This window comes from Oreochromis aureus, linkage group 8 (assembly GCF_013358895.1).
Source record: "Oreochromis aureus strain Israel breed Guangdong linkage group 8, ZZ_aureus, whole genome shotgun sequence".
In the NCBI taxonomy this organism is placed as follows: domain Eukaryota; kingdom Metazoa; phylum Chordata; class Actinopteri; order Cichliformes; family Cichlidae; genus Oreochromis; species Oreochromis aureus.
Window position 1 is genome coordinate 4,397,570 of NC_052949.1, and position 17,523 is coordinate 4,415,092.

At 42.3% G+C, this 17,523-nt stretch overlaps 1 protein-coding gene across 1 annotated transcript in view; it reads right to left on the minus strand.

Moving 5' to 3' along the window:
- The window catches only part of LOC116328597 (SRC kinase signaling inhibitor 1-like), a 153,992-nt gene that overhangs the window by 46,954 nt on the left and 89,515 nt on the right, over positions 1-17,523 (minus strand). Inside the window, exons 4-6 of the mRNA XM_039616720.1 lie at positions 7,776-7,977; positions 2,223-2,352; positions 990-1,161 (exon numbers count right to left, since the gene is read on the minus strand). Of these exons, the coding sequence (XP_039472654.1) occupies positions 990-1,161; positions 2,223-2,352; positions 7,776-7,977 (504 nt within the window). The remainder of the gene's footprint in view (positions 1-989; positions 1,162-2,222; positions 2,353-7,775; positions 7,978-17,523) is intronic.

Here is a 17,523-nt window from a genome sequence, read left to right on the forward strand (position 1 = left end):
GGCTTGCAGCCCAGTCAGCACAGGAGATGTGAAAGACTGGCGCTCGTCCAGGCTCAGTGTTGGAAAAAAGTCACATGACTCACTCTCGACGAGTGAATGAAACTAACTTAAGCCTGAACACATTATGTAATGCAAACTAGCGTGTGTAAGAGATATAAAATCAGTGTTTCATGGGAGATTGATGTGGGTGTGAGGGTATATGAATGAGAGTTTTCAAAGGGAATTATGAAACATTATTTATGGCAGGACTGCACAGACTGTGAATCTGCAATAAAGGAAAGGGATCATCTTCTGCCCTGACTTTCCATTTTGGTTAAATACTTAAACAGATAACTGATTATTAAAATAGCAAACTGTATTTCTAAAAACATTTAAAGGCAAATTTCCGAACTCCATATTTCTTTTTGTTTAGGGCTTTTTTCAGCCTCCTGGTCTACTGCTGTTTTGCAATTTTAAATAGTAGAAATATTCTCTACCCATGAATGTTTATCATATTTCTAACCCTAAAGGGTTAGAAAGCAGAAAATCCAGCATTAAAAATCTCCTCATCTAAATGAACAATAAATAATAAAAATACTGGCAGCCACATGGTAGAAACACTTGTGCTTTTCGCTATCAACTTCAAAATTTTACAACACCTTGTGTAGATACACCGATGATATGAATTTGAAACTCTGACGTCGCCTCGTTCTCGAGTTATCGCCTTCACAAACTTGGATGTCCACGCCGCCCACCGGCCCTCTCACCTGGTGGGTTGAAAACGGCCGAGGAGTTAAAAACACGAGTGTTTGACCTTGGCAAAGTTTATTTCATATTCTTTTAGTTCTGTGGACACATGCTGTCTACACGGCCAGAGAGAAGGAGAGAAATGGGAGAAGCTGTTAGTAAATCCACCTGTAGCGTTTAACCCTCTTTCTCCGCGTTTTGAACATCGAGGCTTATTTGTCTCTTTCCTCCAGGCGTTTGTGTGCACACAGACTCACACTTACCCGCAGGTCTCCGTTTGCCAGGTGTGGGTTGTGATGTCCAGGGTAGGTGCTGTAGATGGGCTCTTTGCAGTAAATCTTAATTACGCAGCGGTCCTGAACGTCCCGTGGGTCCTCCAGCTCATAGAAGACATTACGGGTCTCATCTTTAATCAACAGAGCCGTGCTGGGGGACCTGAAAATCAATAGTCGTCAACGCACACACACAAAAAGACGCAAACACTGATAAACAGTCGATGCAAAGACAATTTCAGAATCTATTAGACACTAATATGATACAGTGATGTACGTTCACTTGGAGAGTGGGAGGAAAAGTGGAGGATTTCTAACTGCATGAGGTGCTCATAATGAGCGAATCAGCTGGACGCGGTCTGATATTAGGCTCATCAGAAATCTAATGTTCAGTGTCTGAAGGTAAGAGAGTCCTGTGGATAACTAACGTGGGAGATTCTAGAGAGAAACACATAATTTACAACTTAATGAAAATGATCATTGATGTTTTTGACCCGGTTCTTTGCCCTGAATGGACACTTGTTCAAAAATGTATCGAAGTTAAGGTGAAATGAATGGACAGCTTTCCTTTCCTTTCTGGTTATTGAACACAGCGGTAAAAGAGCAGCATGACAAGCTAATGATGGTCATGTTTTTCAAATATTCAAACAGTTATTAAATTATATATAAAACTAAATCTTCTCTGTGATCATGTCTGGTCTTAAAATACATATTTTCACCATTTTTTAGCAGCACTTCACCATCAAAAGTTATTAAAATGAAAATAGATCAAAAATAAGGTTGATTTAAATCATCTCAGTTTTATCAAAAATATGATGATATATGATGAGTGAAATTAGTAGCCAGCATTAGCAAGCTAAGCTAACCAAAAAAACATTAACTTGAAGGTCGTTTTAGACATTTTTTGGAACTGAAATGTGGCGTTTAAAGGATATTTAAAGAAAAATATAAGTCATCGTCATTTTCAGTGCCTCGAGGGCCCGAGAGTGGCTCCTTCTCTCCTGCTTTTATTCCCCATCTGTTTACAGAAATGAATTTTCATGTGTGGCTGGTTGAGGATGAAGCTGAAATGAATCACCGACAGCCTCTGACCTTGAGATTGATTTATAAAACATGCAATAAATGAAGTGTAAATATCGCACTGCAGAAAGTTCGTAAAAGATCTAAACAGATCAATAAACATGCAGAAGTGTTAATATCCTGCTTTTGTGGATGTCGACCCACCTGAGCATGGCCATGGTGAGCCTCTGGGGGAACATGTGCACGATGAGGGCCCTCAGAGTGTCCAGGCTGGTCAGCTCGTGGGTCAGGTGAACCCTGCGAGTCTCCTCCCCAAGCTGGAGGAACAAGATCCCTGCATTTATGGATGGGGAGGAGCAATGGGGGAGATTCACAGTGGTAGATGGGGGTGGGGTGAAGTTTGGAGTCGGTGATGAAGGCAGAGAGCGTAGGAACAATTTTCACCTCAAAGTTTTCAACAGTGTAGAAGCAGCTACTAATCATCCATTTTAGCTGAAAGCACACTGGTTCCCATAATCCCTCCGTTTGCGCCTCGTTCCCACCTCCGATCTAAAGCTCTCCATCTCAACGAAACCCATATGTGGGAGCAGGGTGAGAGTACAACATGTTTTACTTTGTACAACTTAATTTACTGTTAAAAAAGGCAATTAACTAAATTAGTTGGAATAAATACTGAAGACTGAGGTCAAAATCGATATGTTACACAAAATGATTTAATGAATTTTAGTGTTAAGTTCCTGTTTAATTATACGTGGCCTGTATGCTGTGCTGCAGATTGATCTAAATGTCAGTGGTCAGATTGTAAATGTTCCTCCTGCTCACCATTAGTCAGGGTTTCTGCAGTGTTCACCAAATTAAATTCAAGACTTTCTGAGACCTTTTAATGCAACACACAATGGCATTTCATACTTGTTTTACAATAAAACCCGTAGGGTCAACGATAATTTATTAAGTGCATAAATGTATAGACACAGGAGATTTTTTTTGGTGGTAATAACTGACCCAGGATGAGTTAATTTGATGCAGATCTAATGTTGCCAGCAGCAGCATCACGATGCACTGTCACTGAAACCCAACTTTTAGTTTTGTGCAGCACAAAGTCTGCAGACAGCCTGGAAAAGCAGCCGAGTCTGATGGCAAATGGAGAAATGCTGACAAAATGCGATACATTCGTTTTTCGCCCCAAGTCAGCACGACACTGAAACTAATGTTTGTCAAATTAAAGTATGTTTCATGAAAGGAATCACTTTTTTCTTTTTAGACACCACCGAGCTTTGAAGCACATTGTGCTCCAAAGTTATCTATGACCTTTTCCTAGCACAGAAAGTCTGAAAACACTGGACTGGGTTTCAATCAAAGTGTCCAGTTTAGGATTTGCATCAGTAGTTGACTAAAATTTAAAAACTGATGCTCTTGCTTCTGGGCAAAAGAAACACTGGGTGGTTAATTTGTGGGTTTTCCAGTGTAAAAGATGGATTTAAGCATCAAGACGTCATGCCTTGGTTAGTAGACACAACACTAAGCAATAATGTTGTGTCTACTAACCAGGTTCGATGTCAATAATCAGCATTTCTTTGGCATAACCAGCCTGCACAGGTGTGTGGTCACTAACCTGAAAGGAAAGGTGCTGACGTCTTTGTGTGTGTGATATCACACATTTCAACAGCCTTTAAAAATACTATTCTATGGCTGAAAAACGTGTTCAAACAGCTCTTTTAACCACATTGTTCATGCTTCAGCCTGCCCACATTTGGTGTGGATCTGCAAGCATCTTTGCAACCCACCTTCACCCCAGCTCCTGTTCGCTGTCCAGTTTCTCACTTAAAGAACATATCTGTTGACGATGGTTTGCTCTCCGAGCTCCTTTACATTCTGAGATTGTGATCTCTGTTATAAAACATGTAACTGGATCACTAAAAAAAGACAACTTGATGAAAAAAACTTGATGAAATGTATTGATGTACCTAATAAAGAGGCTACTATAGCTAAGGCTCACACTGCTGTACTATGAAATGTGAAAAGTCCCATGGAGCAACACAAAATTATCAGCCTCACTTCAAATGAAAGCTGGGATTCCGAGTGGATGCGGTGAAATTCTCACCGACTCTAAGTGCAGAAAAGTAAAATTAACACTGACTCAGATGTGTTATACTGTAAAAGGCTCGTTTTTATAGAACAGTTTAAACCTTTTGAAGGGCGGAGGTGATGGTGAGATATCCGTAAGGATGGAGGGAACTTACACGTTTGGGGTTTTAGCTCACGATTGAGGATGATATTAAAAAAATATTTACGTCTGCGCTACAGCCTGGTAAAGCATGAAGAAGAGTAAACATGAAATGAAATGATAGAACGTTTCACAGAGAGGTGATGCTTATCTTAATATGCTGTTTATGTGGTATAAAACATTTGAAACTTGACATTTTTCTGGCTTGTCCTACATTTTCTGTGTCCTACAAACGCTATAAAGATACTTTTAAAGAGGAAATGGTTTCGCTCGCTGCCACGGCCATTAATCAAAGACGACAGGTAGCTCGGCGAGATCATTTGGAGGCATTAGACAGCTCTGTTTATATTCAGCTCTCCTATAGGCAGTCCACTGAAGTCTGACTTTCACTTGACACTCAGAGGGCTTTGCCAGGTTCACTAGATTAACACTCGATGCCTTTAGTCAACTCAAACATTACCTGAAGGAGGACAGTGCTGTACAGGAACAGAGCTAATGTGTCTTGTTTACGGCTGCCTGTCAGAAGCATCAAACCAGATTAAGCGAGCGATGGCCGCCTGACGTATCAATCAAAGTGAGGTTGTCAATACACGTCCACAAATGAAGGCTGATAGAAGACAGTGAAAATAAGAGTCCATTAGCTCCGCCTGCTGTGCTGACTGCTGATGAAATTAAACCTCAGTGGACAGATTTGAATCAGTGACTGGAATCAGACAAGCATTACTCTCATCTCAAACTCCAAACATAACCAGGAAGAAAATGGAGACGAATGGTGGGAATAGCTTTTTTTAAAGGGAGTCAGGAAACAGTGTCGAATCACAGCGAAGGCACTAAAATTTGAGTTTCACAGGTCAAAGGTGTAAAACGACCTGACGTGTAGTTTGTTTGAGGAGCTTGTGAGGGGGAGCTGCTGTGCAAGTAACCAACTGTAGTCAGATACTTTCATAAGTCAAGGTAAGCTGTGTCCACAGCTGTGCAGTGACTCGGTCAGGATGTGCTTATGCCAAGCTCAGTGGCAACAGTTTAGAAGTTCTCACACAACAAATGGAGCACTTTAGCATCCATCCATCCTTTCAGGCATATACAAATATTATTCGCACCTATGGCCGATTTAGAATGCCAATTAACCTAACAATAAGTCTTTAAATCTTCAGACTGATAAATTAAGCGGGAGCGTACAAAGAGAGCTGAAGGGGCTGAACGCTGAAAGACAAAAAAGCCTCAATAAAGAGAAATCCAGACATTCCTCAACAGCTGTCTCAGAAGGATTCTCCACATTCGCTGGCCAGACACAATCAGTAACATCAAACTATGGGAAAGAACCTGTCAACACCCAGAAGAGGAAGAAATCAGGAAGAGTGGATGGTGCTGGGTAGGGAACGCTTTATGCAAACCGCCAATCAACTTCACCAGGCAGGCTCTCAGGTGGAACTCCCAAGGCAAGCGAAAGAGAGGCCCCCCAAGAAACACCTGGCGATGAGACCTCGAGGCATAAGCAAAAAAGACGGGCTACACCTGGACCCATCTAGAAAGAATGGCCCAGGACACAAATCTCTGGAGATCTACCTTTGGCGGTCTATACCCTGGGAGGAGTGACGGGCAGTAGTACAAAGAGAACCAAGGCAGACAAAAGAAGAACAAGGAAAGTCCATGCAGAAAGATCTCTGCTATGATTGGCTGTCTTTTTCCTAGAGCTGCTAGAACATCCTTGAATTTTGTGGCAATCGTTTAAAGAATATTGAGGACTTTAGGGGTACTACACAGTACATGATGAGCCACTGTATGAGCCATCATTGCTGGAGTTAATACCAAACTTTCTTTCCAAATTCATAAAATGAGTCATTGATGGGTTGAAATTGAGTGAACACATCAAAGCCAGTGCTAACACAGTGATTTGGGACTCATTTACAACCATTTTCGCACATTTTTGTGACTCCTGGAAATACTTTTAGGAGAGGGATATGCTCGGGTAGAGCATACACGAGGACACATGATACCCACTTGTTTGTCATAAATTCTGTGGATAATGACCTGTTCTATTCATACAGGTGCTCATTCAGACACCACACAGTACTTTGTACTGTGGAGCTGGTTGGATAAACACTGTTTAATGTCTGATCCAACTGAGTCTGACACTTCTATTCTCACTTTCAGCTCCCCTGGGTAATATTTACGAAGCTTCAGGGGTGCAGTGCGTGTCTGAAGGCTCGGGTTATCACTCTCTAATGACAGGTGGGCAGCCAAACGTCCCTCCAGTCCCAGCCCTTCAGTGCAAGTCTGTGAAACCACACTATTTTTTTTAAAGATTGAGCTACAGACACTGCTGAATTTTGGCACAGTAATTCTAAGTGGTTCTTTTCAGTGCACCACCAAATGTGACTTAACCTTCAGACCCTCATATAGTTCAAAAAAGATGGCAGGACAGTCTCTTGACTCCGTTGGTCCTGCTTTACACTTGCATTGCCTCGGCTGTAAGATCTCCGGTTCCCAGCATTACTGGGGCTGGAGCCAACGACTCGGAAACACCAAGGTCAATCATTACATCACGCCTGCGTCAGGGTTTCTGGGCGGTGAAAAAAAAAAACATCTTGAAAGAGCATCGATATCGATAAATTTCTTGTGAGTCTGTTGCTCTACATTTTTCTCTGGTTTGAGGATTTCACTGAGCAAATGGGTGCAGCAGTGGGCGAATTTAGGCCAAGAGCTGGTGGCAAAGCTCCCCTTTAATCAAAGGAGTCTTGGTAATGGCCACCAGCAGAGATGTCAGCACAAATAGAGGCTTTTAATCTCAAAAGTTAGTCTAGAAGTAAAAACTAAGCCTCAAATGAAATGCACTAAAATAAAAAAAAATCAGTACTTGTAACAGTCTTTTTTCTCAAGCATCACCTCTTTGTAATCATCAGTCTGCAGTCAGCAATTTAACTCAGAGTTTGGAGAAGCAGTGAGAACCACCCTTGGAGTAACAAGCTTGTTATCTCTGACCAATCAGCCAAAAAAGTCTGAAAGTGTAACTGCAATAAAAAAAAAGTAAATGTTATTACTGGGAGATGAATCCTGTCCCGACTTGTCATTTGTGGTTCAAAGAAATGAGAAACAGATTACACCCGCACAGACTCGGAGTTTAAAATGACAACTGAGGTGGGTTTTTTCCCACTGAAATAAATGAATACTATGAAAACAACATTATAGACACTTTATGAATAAACAGGGAAAAAAAATGACAAGCACACCCAAAATGCCAAAATTTTAAACTTTAATCTGAATAAAAATCCTGCTGAATGAAACTAAAAGCTGTCTGCATAATTGAAGGCTCCAATCTCCTGAAATATCTTTGGGTTTTATTGTAGAAAGTTTGTAGTCATCATCCTCGTGAGTAGATTGTACGTGCACATGTCTAACCCCTACATGTTCTTATTTATTGCACAGAATCGGAAAGGTTCAAGTCGCTTTCGTCATTTCTGCTGTAGTGGATATCACAGACCTTGACACAAGATATGAGATTTTTCACTTTTCCTCAAAGACAGTGGACTGACCTGGCGCCCGCAGCTTGGCCTGGCTGGACGAGCGGGCCAGCGGCAGGCTCTGGCGGAGCCGGTTCATCCTGTTGAAGCCGATGGGGATATCAGGGTCTGACATGCTCTCCAGATTTTCAGCTGACGCGAAGGATACCCTGCTGGCCTGGTCGGCGAGGGCCGGCTGTGTCGGGCTGAGTCGTGTCACGCGTGGCGTGCGAGTCTGGGAGGCAGAAGTCGAGAAGTCAGGAGAGGAAAAATAAAAGCACGATGATGCAGAGCGATCAATGAGCTGACACCAAAAACACATGCAGAACAGAAAGCAAACAAAATTGGCCTTGGGAAATCAATGCAAAGAAACAAAAGAGGCTGTTAAAACCTGCTTTTAGCACAAATACACACATTTAACCTCAGACAAAGAAGCTTTACGTCTTCATCTACGCACAGAGGCTCAACGCAAAGTGAGCCGAAGCCTAAAAGTAGAGCAGCACAGACAGCCAGGTTAAACAAACCCAGGACATCTGAGTCAAACTCAGGGCCACCTGCGTTAATGGCACACAAAAAAACTATTCAAACAATGTTTCAATTAAATGTTCTGATGGGTAGGAGGCAGCAGCTGGTGCTGACTGAAATCTTTCTGAAGATGAAATAACTGGATGATATTCTGCTGCTGGCTCAGAGCACGTGACCGGGAGCCTGGTGGTTTCAAATGCTCCTAAAAAAACTGAGCCAACTGGGGCATTGCGATGCTAATGACCCCAGCAAATCCAAACCCTGGCCTGGACAGCCCCTCTATCTGTAATGCAGATTGCTGCTAATATTTCACCTGTCCAATCTGAAACCACTGGGAAGCCCAAATTGAGAAGGACCTCTCATTACAGCCCTACCAGGAGCTCCTGCAGCAGGTTGGCTTTTAATGAATCCTTACTGACAGACATTTTCCAGCCCAAAGACTACAGTAATGAGCTCCCACAGTGCCACGTGAAGCCAGCCCCAATTGTCTTATGCATCCGTGCTCTTTGCTTAGTCCTCGCTAACACTCTATGGGTGCTGTTTGATTTCTGGAGGCTACAGCGGGCCACGCATGTGTGCGCAAACATGTAGGAAACGCCAACAATCACGTCAAAAGACATCAAATCTGAGGATAAAATGCACACTTACAGTCTGCTCCACTAAATTATCTCTTGGGGGTTTGCTCTTTCTTCTTTAATATCGTTTCAAGAGTCCTTTAAATTAAAAAAAATGGCAAAACACATGCACCCACACGTCTCTTAACACTGAGAACAGGCTGACAGATTATGTGTGCCTCCTCTCATATGTTTGGAGATTTATGGTCTCGGAGTGCGCTCGACAGCCAGACACTGCACACCTTCTGCCTTCCAGCGCACAAGAATCAAGCTGGCAGGGAGAAAGGAGCCGGGAATTATAAAGTTTGTGTTCAGCGAATCGTGAAGGGAAGAAGGGAAAAAGGGAAAAAGAGCAGATAAGGGTTAGAAACAGAGCGTATATGCACCAGAGAAAGGGGAGAGTAAACAGAATAAAAAAGACGGGCAACGCATTTTATTTTCTCTTTTAATTTCGGTTAACAGACAGACGTGAAGCTTGGCTGTACGTTTAACTCCGGCGTTTTATTTTCCACAGAAACAGTCAATAAAGCTTCCCACAGGATCTCTCCCAGAGGACCTCCTCCCTCACGCTCCCCTCAGAAGACTCATTAAAATGACTTTGGCTGCAGTGATAAGCTGGGCAAAGAAACACATGCACAGTGATATATTTTTCAAATCTCATGGAAAGTGTGATCAATTTTCACATCTGAAGTGTACATAAAATTGATTTGTGTAATGCTAAAGCCTCGAGAGAGCCAGAGAGCCTCTGAAAGGTCGGATAACGCTAAATCAGATATTTAAATTTAAAAAAAAAAGATCATATGTTTCAAAGAAAAGTGCTCTTAGCAATTCTGAAATTATGACAAGTGCTCTTTTTATTGCCTGTTCTTCCAAGTGATTCGTTTTTACACTGAAGAGATTAAAAGCAACTCTTTTCATCTTGTGCTTTACTGAAATCATTTCTGATGTCGACACGTAGCATCACAGGCTAAATGATCGTGGGTTCTGAAGGAGAAAGGTTCAGCCTGCATACTGACAAACACTTTAGAGGCAGAAACACCATCTCCATTCCAATAACACCGCCCATAATCCAGGGAGACGTTCTGGATGGACGCTTGTGTCTGTGATCTTTCTTTCAGTCACTAGCGAGAGCTCATAACCATAACTGAGAGTGAGGAACATAAATCGACAGCTTCACCTCCACACTCAGCCCGCTCTTCACCACAGCAGACCAGTGTAGCATCCACATCAGTGCAGATGCTGAACCAACACATCTGTTAGTCTCCCATTCCTTCTTCCCCTAATTCATGAACAAGGCCCCGTAATACTCGGGGTACCAAAATAATAAAATGCAATAATTCGACTCACTAAATCTGACTCACAAACCTCTTGGATGGTCTGTTTCACACAGCAGCCCACAGGAATGGTGAAATAATTCCATTAAAATGCTCCAGAAAGCACCATCAGTGCAAACACAGTACAGTGTTTCAGTTCAGTGACTTGATCTTATACACAAACCACCGTAACCTTTAGTTCTTCTTCTGCCTGACTCAGTGACAAGTTGCTGCTATACTCTATTACTCTGACAGATAATTCTTTTTAGCCGTTGTGTATCACCACTTACATTGTTTTTGCATTAACTAAGAGACCAGTTTATGACTCCTCCCTGCTGGGGTAAAGGACACACCAAATAAACTGTGAATGTTTATTTTCATACACATTGGAAACGGTGGCAGCAGCGGGGCTCCAGCTCCTCCTGGCCAGATGTTGAGCACACTGAACCCCAAGTTGTTGCTCTGTGAATGAGTTATCAAGTGATGTGTTTATAAAGTGACGTGTTTCAGGCATGTCCAGCTTGGAGGAGACCCCAGGACATGCTGGAGAAATTACAGCAGAAGTCCTGGAAGGATGGATGGTTTACAACTCAGCGCTAATTAGTGTTTGCTTCCTCCTGTACAGTTCATGAATGCATCTTGCTAGTCAAGCCTATTAGCATTAGCTCTTCAAAATAAGGACTGCGAGACCAATGGGTGATGTTACTGTGGCTAAATCATTTCTTTTGGATCAAGCAAAAGATTTCTAATATGAATAAAATGGGTGACACTGGCCTCTCGCTCAGTGACAGCTGGGACAGGCTCCAGCCCTGCTGAGACACTGGACTGACTGATTGCAGTCAATAAATTTTGTCCTGTTTAGTTTGAATATATTCAGGCTCTTTGTATAATATGAGGCATTCACAGAGTCTTATTACTCTGCAACGGACACAAAGGTCTGTGAAGTCGAACCAGCTGCTACACAGAGTGCTTTAAACATCAGTCTTCCCTGAAAGCTGAAGCACCCAGTGCATACGTTTTCTTGCATGAGAGATTCAATGAATTTCATGAGAGCAGAAGGGCGGTGCACATAATCACATGGCTTTCTCTTTCAAATTGAACTGTAATCACTGAAGGAAGACAACGTGGATAATTTCACTTGTTCCACCTTTGTCAGACTATATGAGCCGTTACAGAATAAAACTGTCAACTTTCCATTAATACATTTTTTATGTAGAAAACGCTCCTCAGCGTTGTACTGCATAGGAAAGCCGGGTTTATTCCAGGCACCTGCAGTTTGAGCTCATGTTTTTTTAAATGTACTCATGTAAACGCGGCTTTCAATTGCACCAAACCAACAATTTGATACCAGCACAGATGGAAATGTATGGGCTTTATCACTATTTAATGATTAAAGAAAAAAAATACCGGATTCAGAACATGATGGATTAAGCTGCATTACCTGCGCAGGCTCTACGGTCCTGTTTAAAACACAGTCTGTGGTTCAACAGCTTGTAACACTGAGGCAGTAACTTAAAAAACCTGCTTCCTCCCTGACTTTATCAGTAACCAGCCATGTCTTATTCGTCACATGAAATATGATATATTAATTAAAGTGGAAATCAATTTAACATTTTGAAACATTAGTCATCTGGTGTATCTTTTTTCCATGACAATAAAGAAGCAGCTGGCTGCTCACCAGGTCTGTTGCTACTGCCAACAGAGCGAGAGGTGAACTCTGTGTAATCTTGGAGCGATGTTATGATCACGGCAACAATACTGAGCCAACAAAGTCACCCGATTATTTAAAATGGAAGAATGATGTGGGAAAATGGTGAATTGGTTGGCTATTGTTGGATATCAAGGCAGATCGACAGTGAGTCGTGAAATTTTGGCTCAACCTATTTCTGTGTCAAGGCACCTCAGACCCCTGTCTGACCTTATATCCCCACCTGAGCACCATATTTAATCATTCCTATGCTGTTTTACTGTTTTGAGACTCCCCCAGTGATCCTCCAGAGACCAGCAGGTATCTCTGCAGGGATCTGGGCAAATGTGGTGGGAATGCAGACAGATCACAGGACAGTGTCAAGGTCCCCCTCGAGCTCTGTCACATGACTGGCAGGACTCCAGGATTCACTAAAACTAACATTTTCTCACTAATTCTCTCTTTAGGCATGTAAAAGTGGTCAAGAGGACCTGCTAAGTAGAACGAAATAGAGAGGAAAGGTGATTTTTAGTGACTTTGAAGGGGGGCGTGGTTGTTGGTGCCAGACTGGCTGCTCAGAAACTGCAGATCTACTGGGATTTTCCCACACAACCATCTCTTGGTACAGAGAACGGTTTGAAAAAGAGAAAATATCAAGTGAGGAGCAAGGTGTGAATATTTTGATTTTTAATCTTTTTTAACATCCTTTATGGTGTCATGGTGGCAGTGTGCATTTGACGTTTTTGTAAGTGCTATAGAAAACAACATTTATTCTAACTTTGCAGGAAAAAAAAAAAAAATCACAGTTTGAGATTTTTACCTCAGTGCGAGCTGAAACACGACTGTAGGTTCAGCTGATGCTAAATGATTTCAGTTAATACAAAGCAGAAAAAAACGTGGTGTTATTAAGAGTATGAATCAAGTTAAACACAATATCGGGCTATTTATAACTTAAAAACCTCTCACCGAGTTTTTGAAAAGAAGCTGCAGATTTACATTAAATATCATGTTCCATTAAGCACAGTTGACCCTTACCTCTACTTCCAGATTCTTGTTTGAAAGCATGAAAAGAGCTTCAGCTTCATTAGCTCCTCACCTTGAACTCTTTGGAGGCTTCTGTAAAAATATTCACAGCTCTTTCTAATGCTTTTCAAACCTCAGTGTGGCAACTCTGAATGGATACCCAGACTCAGATTTCCTACCAACTAACACACAGGATACTGACTTAAGATGCAGCTGTGCACAGCTGTACAGAGCCCCCACCCCAGACGCAGCTGCCACACCCCTAGACCCAGCAATTTCATGGACATTACCTCTACATACCGTGGCATTCCTTTCCAGTGAGACTTACAAATGAGAGCATCCCAATCCCTACCCGCCTAACGGCACGTTTGGGTGCCACATAATACAAAAGGACTTTTTACAAAGCAGCCTCGGCTGGAAGATGCGAGTCGGCAGGCCGCACATCTTTGCAACAACAGCCCGAGGGGGGAGAGGCAGGTGAAGGAGGCGCGGAGCACGCGTGACATGTTCAGTGGTGCGCTGCCCGATATAGCCGCAGTCTTCTGTTATTTCCCATAGAGCAGCTTTGCAGGAGCAGCTGGGGGTTAATTGCCTTGCTCAAGGGCACTTGTTTTCGAGTTAGAGGCAAAACCTCCATGAGAGCAGGGAGCCTTTTGCTCATTTCCCTGCTCGGATTTTCCCTGTTGACTATTTTGAAGTATTTTGATCTGCGCATTTATACTTTAGCATCACCACGTTGAAAGTGTATGTGACCCGATTTTTAGTTTATTTACAAAATAAATAATAATAAAAAAAAACCTTGTGAACCCTACAGCCAGCCAAGTCTGGGGAGTAAATACAGCCTTTCATCTCTATATTACTTCAGTTATATAGCCTAAAGTGAAGGATCATTTTCTTTCACATAAAATCTAGAGGGAAGTTCTCATCCAGTTATTGCTTTCCACAGAGTTCAGCCTGCTAAACAAACCTCGCAGTCTTGGCAGATGGCAGTGAAGTGTCAATAAGCGATTCTGGCCACGTGCCTCAGCGCAGTGCCAGTTGGGGAGCACTGCAGCAGTCGGCCTCCTAAGCCTTTTAGCGGCGGAAAACGCTCCGGCTATTCTCCGAGTCAGATTGGGGAATAGCGATTTTCCACCGAGCATCATATCAACAGCCAAACAGCACGAGGGCCACAGAAGCAGTTGTCTGAATGCGTTAGAGATGAGCTAGCTCACTGGGACAAATATGGCACGGGTAGTCTGGGGATGTCTCTGTATGGAAACTGCTCTGTCTGCCATATTCTCTGTGTAAGACTCATGAAAGACGAACAAGTGTCTTGCAATGCTTCTGGGCTCCCAAAAGAGACGAATCCTTTAAAAAATGTCCTTTGAATAAAAATAAAAGTTTTAGTGGACGTTTGCAGATGATTCTCTTCATTACTGAAACATTTACGAGACTGCTGAGAAGAGAAAAAGACTGAACTATACAGAAAAAAATAATTTGCATCAATGTTGCAAAGCTATGATGAAAACAAATGCCAGAGTTCAACCACATAGGCTCCTTAATGAGCTAATATTGTAAGATGTACAGTTTCACTAGATTTATGTAAATGTCACTTTGTAACGAGCACCTGAGATCTAAAACAGACTGCATCACATAGCAAGCCAGATTAATTATCAGATAATTGTATAAAAATGTTCTTAAAGGCACCAACAAAAAAAAGTCCAGTTCAGTGATTCCACTTAGCTTCCTAGCAGACACTAATCTAACAGGGATGCTCCCAGTGACTATTTCCTAAAGAGGAAAAAAAAAAATGAAACAATTAGTGTAAAACTAAGAAACACTCAGATATCAAATTAAATTTTGATGAATTTTTAATGGACAATATCAAAAACTATCCAAGGCATTTGAAACCATTCATCCCGTTCGTCAACATTTAATCATGCTTTAAGTGCTGCTTATGGACACGTTATACTCTGAAATGATAACGAAGAACAAAAACACTTAGAAAAAGCTGTTAAAATATGACAAGTTAACATACAAAAAACTAATAATTTGCCATTGAATTGTGTGGTGCATTGTGCATATTATTTTTCTATAATGTATGACAACCACCACAATGAAAGAAAACGAAATCTCAAATAATAACCAAACAAATCATCCATCCATTTTTTTCCACCTATCCTGAGCCAGCTTGCGGGGCAGCCTAAGCAGAGAGGTTCAAACCTCCCTCTCATCAACCACCTCCAGCTTATCCTGGGGAACACCGTGACATTCCCAGGTCAGATGAGAGATGTAATTTCTCCAGCAGGTCTCCTCCTGGGAGGACATGCCTGGAACACCTGAGCCAGGAGGTGACCATCTCAGCTGGCTCTTTTCAAGGAGGAGAAGCACCTCTACTCTGGGGCCCTGCTGAATGAATGAACTCCTCTCCCTATCTGTAAGAGAGATAAGGTGGAACCCAATTTCTGCCATTTATATCCGTGATCTCATTTCATTTTTACCTTCCTTTCAAAATAACCAACAATAATAGGCCTACCAAAAAGATCAGGTCTAAATGAGCACCTATGGAGTTTTTCTGCAACACTGTTGGGGCTGCAGCTTCATCTGGCAGCAGATGGCTGCACAATATTTAGGACAGAACAAGTGCAGAAAGAAAAACTGTTTTTGTGCCATGTTGTTAGGATGTGATTTCATACTTTAAACATGTGAGTCTGTGGGTTTGCCTCACCTTTTGAGTGGGTGACTGTGTGCCTGGCAGCGGTAGGACCCAAACACAGGACCCCCCCATGCTAAAACCAAACCCTGGTGCGCCTACGTCTGCATCCTGTCTGCAGCTCGGACACAAGCATTTCACTGCATGTTCACTATATGTTGTACTGTTTATGAGACAAATAAAATGTGTATTTAAGATGGATTGGCAGGCTGACAGACACACAGATGAGAGTATGGACTGAGCTCAAGAAAGACCACTACAGAACTACAACATACCCCATGACAAACAAGACCCAGGACCAAGACAACCGAAGGAACTGCTGTTTTTGCCACTTCAGCCTTGAGCTACGTCCACATGTACATGTTATATTTTTAAAACGGATCCAGAGAAAAATATTTCTTTTCACATGAAAAATGCAAAATTTTTGATCCTTTTTTAGAAATATGACAAAATCTAGTAGCTACACAGAGATAACCTGATAAACATCGGTGAGGTTCGAGGAACACAGGATGTAATAAAGTCAGGTATGCATATTTAAACATTTCCTCTGCTTCGTCACTATGGTTACAAAATAATCCCAGTAGGCCCCATTATCATTCCCTCAGTAATGAAGAAGGCTGATGAACAAGTGCAATACTGGATGCAGCTTCAATAGGATCCTCACTCCCTATCTAAGCCTCACAGTATGGTCCACCCCCCACCCCCCACCCCCACCCCAAATTAAACACCAAGGCAAAGAAAAAGCGACAATAGTCAGTGATTACTCTGGCCACTCTAGACAGAAAGACAAGCGCACAAGAGATGTAAAATGGAGCATTAATATTTGTATAAGTGAGGCTGGGAGTGATGAAAAGAGGAGAATTATGCAGCACTCTGCTCCATTGTGTCTTTGACACTGTCAGCAGCAATTGCTGCCTGGTGTTTGAATCCATGTTCAGCCCCGCTGACGAGCTGAAAATCCTCATGCAAGGGGAGCGTGTGAGAGGAAATGTGTGATATAAGAATCTATATTCCCTTTTGCTTGCGTCCAATCAGTAGGAGCGCCACCGATGTTTGTGTGCATTTAGCAAGCTAGAGACATCAAAGGGGGGATAGCGGGGGACTATTAAACACATACACAGCCTCACACACACGAGCACAGCAGTGCACTGCTGCAGGGGTTTCTATTGCATCAGAAGAGGAGGCGAGACTCCCTGTCTCCCTGAGAGGAAGAGGAGCGATAACCAATCCTGTATGGGCAGCAGACCAGCAACAAATAGGGGGAGAATGGGAAAAAAGCCAGCATGTGTGTTTGTCACCAGCTAAATAGACGAGGCAGCGAGAGAGCTACTGTGAACGTACATGACGAAAGGAGCACGAGATGCAAAGTGTAACACGAGAGATTAACCATATATTAAAATAAGAGAGGCTATTTTTGTAAAGTACATATGCTGGATGTATATGTAATTAAGCACCGCTATTCAGGCACTTTCAGTGCAGCCGAGCATTTGTTATTGTCTGTCTGTGTTAAAGGATAAAGCCGTCACTCTAATTTTCTTATTGTCGACGATCCTCTGAAAAACCCAAACCGACAATGTGCCCATCTGTCAGCGCTTCCCTACCCTGTCTCTGATGCTCAGCTCTCAAGCTCAGTGATTTCTGTAAGTCTTTAAGAAATACTCCTAAATATACACTTTCATTTTATGAAAACAGGCACAGTCGTTTTACAAACAGATGGGCACTTACAGCACAAAAATACTCAATTTGCTAAGGACTATTTTCAGCAGTGGATTAATCGACAATTTTTGTGTGCTACTTTTGCAAATTACTCAACTTGGATGTTTTTTTAATCAATCCGTAAGCCCTCCCACATCGTCTGAAACTAACAGTTTGTTTTGTGTATTTATGTACAGTCAAACGATAATTCCAGTGCCTTTCAATTTGG